Below are 15,164 nucleotides of genomic sequence, written 5' to 3'. Positions count from 1 at the left end.
TGTGAATGTTTATAGCCATTTTATTAATAATAGCCAAAAACTGGGAAAGAATCCATGTCCATCAACTTCTGAATGAATGAACGAATTGTGGTATATTCACACAATGGAATACTACTCAGTAATAAAAAGGAACCACCTGCTGATATATGTACTGACACGGATGAATTCAAAAGCATTATGCTAAGAGAAAGAAACCACATACAAACGATTACAGAGTTTAATTCTATTTATACGATACTTTTGAAAAGGTAAAACTATAATGATAGAAAGATGTGTGTTTTCCAAGATTCAGGGTGTGGCTTGGAGGGGACTCATGGCAAAGGGTCAAGAGAGACCTTTTTGAGATTATGGAAATGTTCCATATCATGATTGTGATGATTGTTACACAGCTGTATATATTTGTTCAAAATTCATTGAAGAGTACACTTAAAATTGCTGAATTTAGTGTATGTAAATTATGTCCCAACAAAACTGACTCTCAAAAAAGGAAACATAATAGGATATATAGTATAATACCATCTGTATTAAATAAAAGGGAAAAGAGATAATTTCGAATATACAAACATACATATATTTGCCAGGATGTGTGTAAACTGTCTCAGGAAGCACATACATGAAAGTTTAGAATAAATCACCTCAGAAAATGGAAATGGGATGTCTGAAGGAGTATGGTGGGGGAGAGACTATCTTTTGTACCTTTCAAATTTTGAACCATGCAAATGGTAAACCGATTCAAAAGGGGAGAAGAGTCAATGGGGCTCCAAAACCTGTTACTATTCAATATGAGTTGAGTCAAAATCCTGTTTCTGTGTGAGAACATCTTTTTCTTTGTTACTTGCTATCTCCCTCTTCCCCCATTTAACAAGTCACAGGGCTGTCTAAGAGTATGTTCAGTATATAGTTCAGAGAGCCTCATGATAATATAAATTTAAGCTGGGGTGGGGGCGTGGGAGGGAGACTATTTTACTGTAGAGGAGAATGAAGCTTCCACGCTCCGCAGGTTAGAACCAGTGGGGGCTCTTGGGCTCAACTTATTCCAACTGTTTATTTTACAGTTGAGAAATCTAAGGCCCAGAGAGTGCAAACGACTTCCCCAACATTGCATGGTTACCCAGTGTCAGAATCCAGATGCGGACCTTGCTCCTAAGTCCTATTACAGAGATAATTTCAATAAAGCAGGTGACTTACAGCACATAGTTCAAAGAAAACATTCAGGTAATATGAATTTCTCCTTCTCTTTTCTCCCCCATATCAGCTGGCTTCTTACCATGACTTACCATTCACCCATCCCCCATCCCCCATCAATGGATGCAGGGACATAGGGCCTTTGCTTGAAAATGCTGATCACATTTCCCAGAATACACTAATAAGCTTTCCCTTCAAAAAAGAACTTAACTACTTTTCCCATAACAAGTTCAGTTTAATTCAATTTGAAAAATATTTATGACTATGGGCCAGCCTCCACACTAATGGTGGGAGTACAAACACAGGTGAATAAGATGTAGCTAGAGAACACTGGGTGAAGGCTACCTGAAGGGTCAGTTCAGTTTGTCCAACATTTATGGAGCCCCCTACGACAAGCCCAGCACCCCACAGGACAATGCGTTGTGGAAATAAGAAAGACATCATCCATTCCGTCAAGGCCCTGACAGTCTGGTGAGTTACCCTTTAAAAAATGGGAGTCCAGAAAAGGATCCATCATCCGTGTCACTGTCCCTCTCCCCAGATATTCTGATCGTCAGCCCCATCCCAGTCAGTGGACGTTCTTTCTCCCAGTGTTGACACTACCCTCCTTCTCTTGGTCACTGTGTTTGTCAGAACAGTGTTTGGTCAATTATATAGATGCAGAAACACAAAGCTAGACCCAGGAACCAGGACATGTGGAATGAGCTATGGCCACACTGTTTCCGCAGGCCATTCCTTACACTGTTTCACACCAACCGCTGTGGGAATCCTCAAGTCCTTCGACTCAAACATCCCTTCTAAGCCCAGCAAATGACATTAAGCACTCAGTGGTTGGCTTCCTGCCCAACTTCAGGGTGATGCTAGGCACGTGCCAGGAGGTCTCATGAATGCTGCAGAACTAATGCGATGAAGGTGCAAACAGTCCACTGAATTCTCATAGAACCCCTTGCATTGGGTGGGATATGTGGATCCCAGGAGTGGCTGTCCATGTCCAGAGTTCCCATGCTTCAACTCAACCCAGTCCTCCCTTCAGGGGCTGTATGTAGTGGGTTGAAGTGTTCCTCCCTCCCCGAAGCTATGCCCAAACAGACTTGTAAATGTGACCTTATTTGGAAAAAGTGTCTTTGTAGAGTAATTAAATGAAGAATCTTGAGGTAAGATCATGCTGGATTAGGATGGGTCCTAAATCCATTAACAAGTCTTTATAAAAGAAGAGAAGAGAAAACAGATACAGAGACGCAGGAGAGAAGGCCATGTGATGATGGAAGCAGAGATGGGAGTGATGCAGCCATAAGCCAAGGAATGCCAGGAGTCACCAGAAACTGGAAAAGGCAGGAAGGATCTCCCTTAAAGCTGTCAGAGGGAGTGTGACCCTGCCTACACCTTGACTTCAGAGTTCTGACCTCTAGAACGATGAGAGAATAAGTTCCTTTTGTTTTAAGCCACCAAGTTTATGGTAATTTGTTACAGCAGCTCTATGAGACTAACACAGGGGCTTGGAGCACCGTTCTCATTACAGCTGCAGGCCCCTGGGACAAGCCTTCCTCCCCCACCCATTGCCCTGAGCCTCCCTAGGAGTAACTTATTCCCTCCTTCCTTTCTAATTCAATCATCATTTAAGTAGCCATGGACTGTGTATATGAAAATGGATAAAAGACAGATGCTCCTTCAGTGAAAGAATTATAACATTAAGTGTTATGGGCTGAGTTATGTCTCCCCAAAGTTCATATGTTGAATCCTAATCCTTAGTGCCTCAGAATGTGACTGTATTTGGAGACAGGGTCTTTAATGAGGTAATTAAGGTAAAATGAGATCATTAGGGTGATCCTAATGGTATCATTAGAGTGGACCCCCTAATCCAATATGATTTGTGTCCTTATAAGAAGGGGAAATTAGGACACAGACACACACAGAGGACGACCACGGGCAGACACAGGAGGAAGACAGCATCTACAAGCCAAGGACAGAGGCCTCTGAAGAAACCAACCGTGCCACACCTTGATTCTAGCCTTCTAGCCTCCTGGAGAACTCTGGAGACTTCTAAGCTCCAAACTGAGAGAAAATAAATTTCTGTGTACTTTGTACCACCCAGTCTGTGGTACTTTGTTACGGCAGGCCTAGCAGACTGGTACACTGAGGTAAGACCCAACCCAGCCCTGCCTGGAGGGGCCAAGAAAAGCTTCTGGAAAAGGTGACTTCTCGGCTGGGTCTGAAAGGATGGTAGGCTGTTCCAGGAAGGGAGAGCACTGAAAGAGAACAGCTTGAGCAAAGACCCAGTGTCATGAAATGACATGAAGTATGCAGGGAAATACAAGTCAACATTTTTCAAGGCAAAGTGTGAGTGAAGAATAGCAGGTGATGAGGTCTTGGCTAAAAGCCTGATGAGGCATGAAGACCCTTCTGTACATTCTCTCATGCCAGCCTTTTTCCTGGGGGCAGTGGGGAGCCACTGTATAGCTTGAAACAGGGAATGGTGTGTTCAGATGCCATTCTGGTGACTATGTGGGGCTTCTTAGGAGGAAGATAAGTCTAGAGGCAGAGCGACAAGTTGAATAACTGTGGTCAAGATGACCATGGCCAATGGTGGCCAAGATGGAGAGATGAGAACACTTTAGGAGGTGAAATTGACTGGAATGTTGGGCAGTAAAGAAGCAGAAATCTAAGTTACTAAAAAGTTTTAGCTTGTACAATTGGTGACACTGCCCACCAAGGTGGTGGGATGAGGTGTGGTTGAGTTGACACTAAGTTAGCAGTCCCTCTGGGGAAAAAATGTCCAAAATTTCCCTTGGAAGATAGGTGGATTCTAATTTGGTGGTATGTATTTCAGAATATCACATCACCTTCTTTTTCAGAGTGGACATAATCCCCCCATGATGATTCAGGTAATGCATCTTTATTACTCTTTTGTCAGTGTTCCTTCCCATGGTTTCTCAAGTTGCTAAAAGGCTTAGAGCAAGCGGCTGACTCCACGGAAAGGACAGGAGTTAGTTGGGCTGCTCAGTCATTCTCCCCCTCCCACATGGAGACACAAGGCATGAGGACCCAGGTAGGGAAGCGCAATGCATCACAGAGATAGACAACAGCAAGAGTTCATGGACCCTCGGGGAAGCAGCTTCCACAAAAAATTTGCATGGAGTTTTAGAATGTTCCTGAACCTCCTGTAGCACGTTCACGAGCATCCAGCACCCCAGGCTAGGAACGCCAATAGGAAGGAAAGTGCCCTGGAAGCGGCGGGCTGGTCAAAGCCCTGGCTTTGCTACTAATTTGCCATCAGCCTTGGGCAAGTTACTTGACTCATCTGGTTTTCAATATTCTTGTTAGAGCACTAGGATTCTGTTCTCTCTCTGATTGATGGCATTGATTCAGTGAGCAGAGTAGTTCATACGGGCACCTAGAAAGTGATTTTGGCTTGATTGTTCCCTAATTAAGAGGACATTACGACAAGAAGTAGAAATCTTTGTTCAAACCTGCCCCTTGTTCCATACTCATACGTTTCAAGGGTTCCACGAAAGCATAGCTGGGCACACGCAACAGGCTCAGACTTCCGCTTTCTCACAGACGTTTCCAAGGACATATTTGATGTGTGCTTATTACTGACATTAGAGCAGGCTGTTCCTAGGGATTGTGAACAGGGAGCCCCTTGCAGGGCTCCAGCTATCTCCAGGCATCTAAATGTAAAACTTTTGAGTAGTCCAGCCAGGCTAAGACAGACCTCACAAACACATTTTTTTTACTGGGAACTGTACTAAAACAACATCAATCAAAACTTTGTGCCAGGGCTTCCCTGGTGGTGCAGTGGTTGAGAGTCCGCCTGCCGATGCAGGGGACACGGGTTCGTACCCCGGTCCAGGAAGATCCCACATGCCGCAGAGCGGCTGGGCCCGTGAGCCATGGCCGCTGAGCCTGCGCGTCCGGAGCCTGTGCTCTGCAACGGGAGAGGCCACGACAGTGAGAGGCCCGCGTACCGCAAAAAAAAAAAAAACAAAACAACAAACTTGGTGCCAAACCCACATTATCCCTCTCCCCCAACCAAATATAAAGTACCTAGATACCCATATAGATAGTATATAAATCAGCATCACGTGTGGTAACTTTTTCCAGAAATTTGTCTGTATGAAATCAAGGATCTAAATACTTGGACATATTCAGACAGACAGCTGAATGAATAAATAACTAAAAAAGGAGATAGTCATTATACACAATGTATTTACATTCAAATGCTTGAACTAATCTTAGAAATGAAAGTTGGTAGATGTCTGTTTTGTCCTGTTCTACACCAACAGGTGGAAATACTTTTTAATTTGCTTATCCGTCACCCTAAACATTGCTTCGCTAATGATATTCTCTTTCAAAACATTCTGTTACACTCAGTTGCCTTCAGGATAAAATCCAAGCTGCTCGGTTTGCCATGAAAGACTATACCTAATATTTTGTAATAACCCATAAGGGAAAAGAATCTGAAAAAAATTATATATGTATGTATAACTGAATCACTTTGCAGTATACCTGAAACTAACACAACATTGTAAATCAACCCTACTTCAATAAACAAACCAACAGCAAAAAACCCAAAGATAATAGGAGAATAAAAGATATGATTAAAAAAAAAAAAGACTGTACTCCTGGTTCTTCGACCTCAGCCTCTGCTCTGTACCAATGTGGACCTTCCCTCCATTCCAGCCAAATATATCTCCTCACATATACGTGCATATGTGCTGTGCCTTTGCGTCTGCTGAGACCACCACCCGGCACATCCCCACTGCTCCTCACCTGAATCAGATCTCCACATGCAAATCTAGCTGCATGTCCCTCATTTCCTCCATGCGATTTCTTAGCTCCTCGACTGAGACGGTGAATGTTTGTTTGCCTCCAAAGCAAATGGACTCAGTGTGTTGCTTATGAAAACTCCCGGGAAGGACCCGGGAGGTGAGGGGACTTATTCTCACTTGTTCTTGGCTGAGGAAGGAGTCTCAGACCCCAGGTGGTGGCAGAAAAGGAAGGAAAGCCTATGAGTCAATAAGAGTGTAAAAACTGAGCATGCCTCCCAACACAGAACTTACACATTTCCCCACAATATATGTATATTTATTCATTTACAAATTATATTAACGTACTACTGCAAGAATACACTGTACATGTGATGAAATATATAAAATAACATTTAAGAGGACTAGGTTAAATAGAAATATGGCTTAATATTTTTTATCCTAATTACAGTATTCTAACAGCCCGTGGACTAGGTTGAATACTCTATTCGGATACCATGACCTCTGGAACAGCATCAGGCTCCTGTGTTACAGCAATAATAACAAGTTCTACTGACAATTCTGTGACTCTTTCCATTATGCCGAACCAAATTATAGGGAGTCACTCTTTTAGACAAAAATACTCCAGGCTATGAATCTAAGAAACATTTATCAGGGCTCATATGTTGCCTGACTCTAGAAGGACACCGTTTATATTTTCTGTGAATGGGGCCCCCTAACTTTGCTCAGTGCACAACCTGTGCAACTCTACATGGGGACTCTGTGAGTGCCTAATCAGAGACAGCCCCTGAGGATGCCTTCCAAGGGACAGGCTTCACGTGAGCTGAGGGTGGAAAGGCGTGTTGATTTCCTGCTGGCCCTCCCTACCACACCCAAATCTAGAGACCCTAATCACTATCAAGCGGTCTGCTCAAGTGGACAATAGATGGTGCCAGGCACGTGACACTGATACAGAACTGGAGCCACATACCCTGGTCAAAGACTGTAAGAGCTGGAATGGACTGCACTTCAGAGATGAGGAAACTTGGGTCCAAGAATGTTTCATAGTGAATCATTGACAAAGTCGTGTTAGAATTTCCTGACCAGTGCTCTTTCCACAATATTACACCGTCACATTAATATCAGCTAACAGAACATTTATAATGTCTACTAACTATAAGTCACAGTGCCTAAAATAAAAATTGTTATTTTATGGATGATTCAAATTCATCACAATAAACAATAATAATTTAGCCTCCTAAATATTGAGCATTTACTATACGTCAGATGCTATACTAAGCAATTTACAAGGATTCTCTTATTCAATCTTCATAACCACCCTATGAGGAACGTATCATTATGACATCCATTTTACCAATGAGAAAAGTAGTAAACAATTTAACAGAAATTAATGTGCTAAGCCAGGATTCAAACCATGCAACCTGACTTGAAAACGTGCTCTACAGCATACATATATATACTGCCTTCCACAATCAATGACATCAATGACATTATGTGCAGGACAAATGGTGTTCATCTGTACCATTTTTCTTTGCAACTGTCATCGTCAGATTACTTTTTTTCCTTTGTGTTAAATACCAGAATATTTTTTCTCTCTCTCTCTCCCTCTCCATCTCCCTCTCTATCTCTTATCTCTCTTATCTCCCTCTATATCTCTATCTCCTCTCCTCCCTCAGTCTCTGTCCCTCTCGTCCCTCTCTTTCTTTCTCTTCCATACACACACACACACACACACACACACACACACACACACACACACAATTAGGAAAATGTCTACAGGTCCTTCAACTTTAGCAGAAAGCAGCAAGAAATTCTTGTAATCCTATCAGCAAATTCTGAACTGACAACTCCTCTTGGTTGCCTTACGACATGAAGTGCAGCTCTCACTAGAGACTTTTCCTTCACTGGATCTCAGCCAATGACCAAGAAGCAGTTATTTCTTTCCTCTTATTATTTTCAAGAATTGTGTTTCTCTGTCTTTGCCCACAGGACAGTGCACTTGGGTTGTGCTGCATTCATCTCTTACATCCAGTATGTGGCACGTAGTAAGTATCTTGTAAATGTTGGAAAGAAGGAAGGAAAGAAGGAAGGAAGGAAGGAAGGAAGGGAGGGAGGGAGGAGTGGATATATGAATGACTGTGAACCATTTTCTGGATCATATGTTCCTGGAGAAGAGGTCCACAGGTGAAGTGAGAATAACATCTCCATTCACTCAATAGCTCTTGTCTAAACCCCTAGAGTCAAACTTAGCTCCTTCCCTTCCTTATACTACACATCAGACCCACCAGCAAAACCTCTGGGCTCTCTCTTCCCAACAATCCCAATCTACTTGGCACCAGCTCCACTGTTGTCACCATCGTCCAATCCACCGTCCTCCCCTGCCTAGTTTTTCAAGGGCCTCCAACCTGTCCTCCCTGCCTCTACCCTTTCTCTGCTGTAGTCTATCATCAAAAAGGCAGCCAGAATTTCCCTTCCAAAACCCTCTGATGACTCCCCTTATCGCTCAGAGTAAAAGTGGAAGCTCTGGGCTTCCCTGGTGGCGCAGTGGTTGAGAGTCCGCCTGCCAATGCAGGGGACGCGGGTTCGTGCCCCAGTCCAGGAGGATACAACATGCCGCGGAGCGGCTGGGCCCGTGAGCCATGACCGCTGAGCCTGCGCGTCCGGAGCCTGTGCTCCGCTACGGGAGAGGCCACGACAGTGAGAGGCCCGCGTACCGCACAAAAAAAAAAAAAAGTGGAAGCTCTGTCAACGGCTCATCAGGCCTAGGCGTGACCTGTACCCACCTCCACCTCTCTTATCTCCCCCGCCCCCACGCCCCGGCTACCCCTACTCCTCCCACCCCTACTCAGCATCATTCTCGTCCCACTGTGGGAAGCTGAACAATGGCTCCCAAATAGGCCCATGCTTTAATTCCCAGAGACTTTGAAGCCAAAGGGACTTTGCAGAAGTGATTAAATTAAGGATCTTGAAATGAGGAGATTAACCTGGATTATCCTGCGGGCCCAAACTAATCACAGGTTTCCTTATAAGAGGGATGCAGAAGGAGTCAGATTGGAAGGCAAGGGGAAGCTGGGGGCTTCCCTGGAGGCCCAGTGGTTAAGACTCTGCGCTTCCACTAAAGGGGGCACGAGTTCCATCTCTGGTCGGGGAACTAAGAGCCTGCATGCTGCATGGTGTGGCCAAAAAAAAGGTGAAGCTGGAAGCCAGAGAGAAAGGGAGATGTGACATGGGCCAGGAGTCAAGAATGAGGACCATCGCTAGAAGAATGGAGGAAACAAATTCTCGCCTGGAGCCTCCGGAAGGAGCACAGCTCTGCTGACTCCTTGTTTTAGCCCTTTAAGACTCATTTCCGATTGATCTCCGGAAGGCAGGAGAATAAATTTATGTGGTTTGGAGCCACTACGTTTGTAGTAATTTGTTAGGGCAGCAGTAGGAAATTAACACACCCGTTGTTTTGTTTTATGTTTCTTTATAGCACTATCACCACTCGGCACATTTTATATTTACGTCTCTATTTGTCCATCTGTTGTCTCTCCCACTACGATGCAAAGTGCTGGGGAGCCAGGCCTTTGTTTTCTTCATTGTTGTACACCCAGAACCTGGCGCAATAACTCTCTGTTGAATGAATAAATAAATGACATATTTTAACTAAGTAAGTAACAGGTCAACACCCTGAAATGGCCGAGCCTCAATGAAAAGTTGGTTGAACACGGTTATTAACCTGCGTGACAATTTCTCTGACTTGTCCAGACAGGTGGAAACATACACAAATGAGTACAGGTGTACCTGCAGCCCAAGTGGTCTACACCAAAACAGCCCAGGAGGAGGAGAACAACCCCAGAACACCAGCAACAAGCCCGCTAGGAAGATGGTGATCCCCGTCCAACGCAGGGGTTCCAGCAGCCCCTCTGCAGAGCTGGGAGGAGGGAGGAGCCTGGGCTGGGCACACACACGCCCTCCACTCCCACGCAAGCCCTGCAGTCCTGTATCACCTGTTTTCATATTACTCATTTCCCTCCTCATTGAATAAAGGACCGCAGTGGAGGTGGGCTGGGGGGTGGAGAAGCCAGGATTATGACTGCCCTTCTTCTCACTGAGTGATGCTGAGAATCTCTAAAAAGGAGTTCACACATAGGAGCTGAGGTTGATGGTACATTCTACGTCCACTTAGTTAACAAAATTATACTAAAAAGAATGTAAATGTAAAGAGTTAATTAGATCCAATATTTACTTTAGGGAACCACGGATCTTAAGTAACTTAGGAACCACATGACACTATCAAGTAGTTTTTCCTGTTGCTGGTACCAGCTAGAGATGCCAACACTTCTATTTCCTCCTACTTCTGTTTGGTTCAGCCTAATTTCTGATGAAATCAACACTTTGCCAAACATGCAAGTAATGGTTTGATGTGCCCATAATGACGATGATGATCATGACGATGATGATTGATTCATCTCGTCTCTTGCAGGAAGTTGCAGGGATGCCTCTGTCTTGAGGAAAATACACCTAGTCCTCACTTTTAAAAAGGTGACTTTTTTTGAAACTAACACAACGGTCGTGTGAATATAATGGCTGGAATGCTGCTTGAATGCACCTGTTTGAATGTCCCCTCCTCTGTGGAGCCTTTCCTTACTCCTTCGTCCACCCTTGGGCATTCCCAGAATACCCACGGCGCAACGCTCTCTCACTCCTCCATTTCACCAATATTCACAGCTTGCAAGTCTGTCTCCTGTACCACATTGTTATTTCTTGAGAGCAAGGGCTCTGTCTACACACGCTTCTTCCTCCCAAATGCTCAACAAAATCCCAGGCAAGGTTTGCCAGGTACCTAAATACGAACCAAACGCTCTCGGTGCTTTTGAAATGGACCTTGTGGTAGAATAAAGGAGACGATTTATACACCAAACAGGTAGAGAAAAATAGAAAATAATGATGTATTAAATTAGAAAAGAAAGTGCATTTCATTAAAGGAGTTCATTCGAAACCGGAAAGGGGAGAAATGAGTGTTGACTGGGGTTTTTATAGGTTCATAGAGTAATCATTTTTGTTGTCTTCACATAAAAATTTGTGTAAATATGAATTTGGGTGGGGAATGTGGGGGAAAACATCACCTTGATCTATAAAGATGATTTGTTTAGCCCTGAAATGATTTTTGTGTTTTGATAATATTCATAACTATAATCTTTATTAGAATATCAGTCTAATACAAAGATCACCAAAGCTCTTTGTTTGAGTATACTAAGGGCTAAACATTAACACTGACACTAAGTGTATTACTACTAGAGAAAGCATTTTATCTCATCAGATATTTTAGTTATATTGGCGCCAAAAGGGCAAGCTCGGTGACAGACGTAACATTTATCGACCATACGTACGAAGTACTATCTGTGACCTTAGAAACGTTAAGAAGGACCATCGATTTGACTTCAACAAGCCTTAGTTTCGTTTTTCAAAATGATGACGATGAAAGAAATTTAACCAGACAGGAAAATGCACTTAATGTCTGTCACAAAGGAAAGGATCTGAGCAACAATTTCTGCTCCCTCATAAGTGAACTCTTAAAAAATGCTTTGCCTGTAGTATAGAGAAGTCAATGATTAGACACACACTTTTAAATGCACTTACCAATTCTTGTAATTTTGAGCGGTCCTGGGTGAACTATGGAACAACCCATTCATTCCATCAGCCCTACTCTTTAATATATATTGACCTCCAAGGACCATGACACCATGCAACTTTCCCTGGTCACTCAGAGCAAAATAAAACACCATCTGCGTGTGCGGGTGTGTCTGTCAGAGGCAGCCCTTACCTTCACGAAGAGGTTAACCTCAGGGTTAGTGGAAGCTGATTCGTTTTCTTCTGAAACGTCATCAGCAGAATAGCTGGTAGGGGAGTCCTCGCTGGTGGAGAAGGCTCTGCTGTGCTGGATGGTGAAGCTGGAAGGAGAAGTCGGATCTGCTTCCATCTCACTTCCATTCTCCTGGGGCTCCCCAGGTTGAGGATGCTGAGCCTCAGGGTATACTTTTTCAGGCAGGAGGTATTCTCCTGTTTCTCGTTGAAAAGAGGCTGAGGTGCTCTCCCGACCAACAACAGCATAAATGGCCGCAGAGCCGTACCCATGGGTTTCCAACTCAGTGGCATATAAATTGGCTTCTGCCTTCAAGTCTTCATGGACATCATTGTAAAGGGGACCTTTGTCTTCCACTGGCTGGTCTGAGTCCTCATATGCCCGCTGTCTTTGGATTCTGTCGTAGATGGTGCTGCCGTCTTCATCATTCATGCTTGTTGATTTGGTGGATCCTTTTGCAGGCAGACCTGAGTAGGTCTGAAATGAGGAAAGGGATAGAGGATGATCACCTTGCAGAGGAATCAACGGGCTTTTGAAACACAGCAACTAGCAACAGCTATCAATGACAGCTCCCTAACAATTATTGACTGGAGACTTTAATCGGCAAACCACAAGACCATTGGACATGAGATAAAGCTTAAACACTCAGTTAACTCCTTCACTCCTAAGGATATTTTCAAGCAGACTCTATAGTTTTCCTCATTGCCAGTAACTCCAAAATTCTTCGGATCAACTAGAGGTTGACTTGAATTATCTTCCTAGTATACATTGAAATTCTGAATATTTAGCCATTTGTCACTAAATAGTGTTCCCTCTTCCAATTGCCTCCAAATGTTGACAACACTCAAGAAGTCCCTGCAGTTCAGTGGAGCACAATTCTTCACAATAGTAACTCATCTATGAATAGCTGAATTCATTACACAAAACAGCTGTTTGAGTATTGATACCCTATGATAACTGTGCTGCACATGCTCCAGTTAGGTAATGAGTGCCACTCACGTTTCTTATCTGGAAACACCACTAGGTGATTAAATAACAGAAGGAAAAGAAGATAAATGCCCTTGTCTATGGTCACATCAGTACAGATCACCCAAACTAAGGGACTCAAAGATTTATGGCTTTGAGTTTTACTTTTTTCTCTTCGACCTGTGTGATCATCATAGTCAAGACACCTTCACAAAGATCCTCTTATGTACAGGATACTGAGTTGAGCACTAAACATTTGAGTTAGCAGACACATTCTCTGTCCTCAAAGGACTTCTAAAGTAAAGAACTGTATGCATAAAGCTGTCTAGTTGATGTCATCTACAGATGCCTCGAATACACAGGCTCTTTGTTTTTTAACCTGGTACTCTATCCTGCTAATTCCTGCATCCCTTCACCCACCACGTACATCGTTCTTTTTGAAGTGACAACCCAGACGGATTGTAAAGGGACTTTTGTGTCTAGAAATCATGTGAAAATTGAGAAGCAATGCAACTCTGGTTGACAGGTTCCAAAGCATTTGATGAGCATCTTTTTTTTTTTTTTTTTTGCGGTACCCGGGCCTCTCACTGTTGTGGCCTCTCCCGTTGCGGAGCACAGGCTCTGGACGCACAGGCTCAGTGGCCATGGCTCACGGGCCCAGCTGCTCTGCGGCATGTGGGATCTTCCCGGACCGGGGCACGAACCCGTGTCCCCCACATCAGCAGGTGGACTCTCAACCACTGCACCACCAGGGAAGCCCTGATGAGCATCTTAGAGACAAAACTTCATTGTACCCTTGCCTCCAATGTTGCATCCAGGAATCTTCTGGAGCGAACTAAAGCAGTATTTCTAGAATTCAAGCTTTGGGGATAGCTTAAAGAATAGATAAAGGGAAAGAGACCAGAGACAGACTTTAAAGTCTATTGATGCTATCCCTTTCTTTTATTGAAAGGTGAGGTTTGATGGGTCCAAATACCTGATAGATTACCATAGTTCCCATAATCTGGTGTTTATAACTCAGTGGAGAGCCAGCTCAAGTTCTTCTCATAATTTTAGCACTGGAGAAAAGCTAAAAGGTCATACAATCTACCTGATTTTACATTTGAAGGCAGGCTGGAACCTCGAAAGGGGAAGTAAGCGGTCCAAGTTCACAGAGTTAATGATGGAGCTGATTTTGGCTGTGATTTCCTAACCCCCAGTTCAGTGATCTTCCTGCCACTCACTCCCTTCTTAAGTCACTGTTTTCCAACCTTTTTTATGATCATACAACCTTCCACTCCCACCCCATCCCTACAGGATCCTTTTTAGGTATCTTTTCCATGAAATTAAAATACTGCCAATATATTACATATCTGTTACATACTGTATGTACATCTGTGCTTTATACATCAAAAAGAGGAAGTTTTTGGCCCTTAAGAACCAATTTTCACCCCTTTGGGGGTGATATCGCTCCTTTTGAGAATATGTGCTTTCACTGCTAGAACACTTCTAGATTATGTGCCATTCTGCAACAAGATTATGTGTCATTCTGCATCACTTCCAAGGAACAGTATTCTACGTGAGCTTATATATACCGCATGTTACCAGGTCCGCACCAAGATGACCCAGTGAGTCTGAGGGGCCTAGCTAAGCTTAGGGCCCAATACACAGGTATTTTATAAATTTGGTCCCCCTGTTATCCCATTTCAGGACACACCTATCATGATTAATTACAGGTTGTAACATGGAACCGGTCATCCCATTAAAGCATAAATCAGATCATCTCTCTCCCTACTCAGACTCCTATAATGGCTCTCCATTTCTTTCAGGAAAAGCCAAAGTCCATACAGTGACCCTCAAGGCCCTACAAAATCTACACAAACTCTCCTACATCTGCTTTTCTCCCCCTTGCTTACCCTGCTTCAGAGGATATGGCCTCGTTGCTGTGCCTGGAACCCTCCAAAATGCTCCCATATTAGGATCTTTACATTGGCTGTTCCCTCTGCCGGGAATACATTTCCTTTGGATATATGCAGAGTCAACTCTCCAAAATTCTAAGTTTTTGCTTATGCATCCCTTCTCAATGAGACCACTCTAACTGTCCTGGATAAAATGACAACCCATCCCAACTCCTATCTGTACCCCTCCTCATTACTAAAAACCCTTACCTGACTTTCTATTTCTTTTACCATAAGACATATCCCCTTCTAATAAGATATATACATTACTTATTTATTGTACATCTAGAGTTTGTTTTCTGTCTTCTCCCACTAGAAGGTAACTTCTGTATGGGCACAGATCTGTCTGCTTTTTCATTATTGCTTCAGGCACCTAGAACAGTGCCTGGCACATATTAGATTCTCAATACATTATTTGTTGAATAAATTTTTGTGATTGTCTGATGTCATTATCCTCCATTG

General features: G+C 43.5%; 1 protein-coding gene across 3 annotated transcripts in view; it reads right to left on the bottom strand.

Moving 5' to 3' along the window:
* The window catches only part of CLIC5 (chloride intracellular channel 5), a 190,848-nt gene that overhangs the window by 150,766 nt on the left and 24,918 nt on the right, over window positions 1-15,164 (bottom strand). For all 3 annotated transcript variants that reach the window (XM_079934913.1, XM_079934915.1, XM_079934914.1), the window contains one exon: window positions 11,761-12,276. In XM_079934913.1, coding sequence (XP_079791039.1) covers window positions 11,761-12,276 — 516 coding nt within the window. The remainder of the gene's footprint in view (window positions 1-11,760; window positions 12,277-15,164) is intronic.

This window comes from Stenella coeruleoalba, assembly GCF_951394435.1.
Source record: "Stenella coeruleoalba genome assembly, chromosome: 10".
Taxonomy (NCBI): Eukaryota; Metazoa; Chordata; class Mammalia; order Artiodactyla; family Delphinidae; genus Stenella; species Stenella coeruleoalba.
Note: the sequence above shows the minus strand (reverse complement) of the source record. Positions and strands in the feature narration are given on the sequence as shown.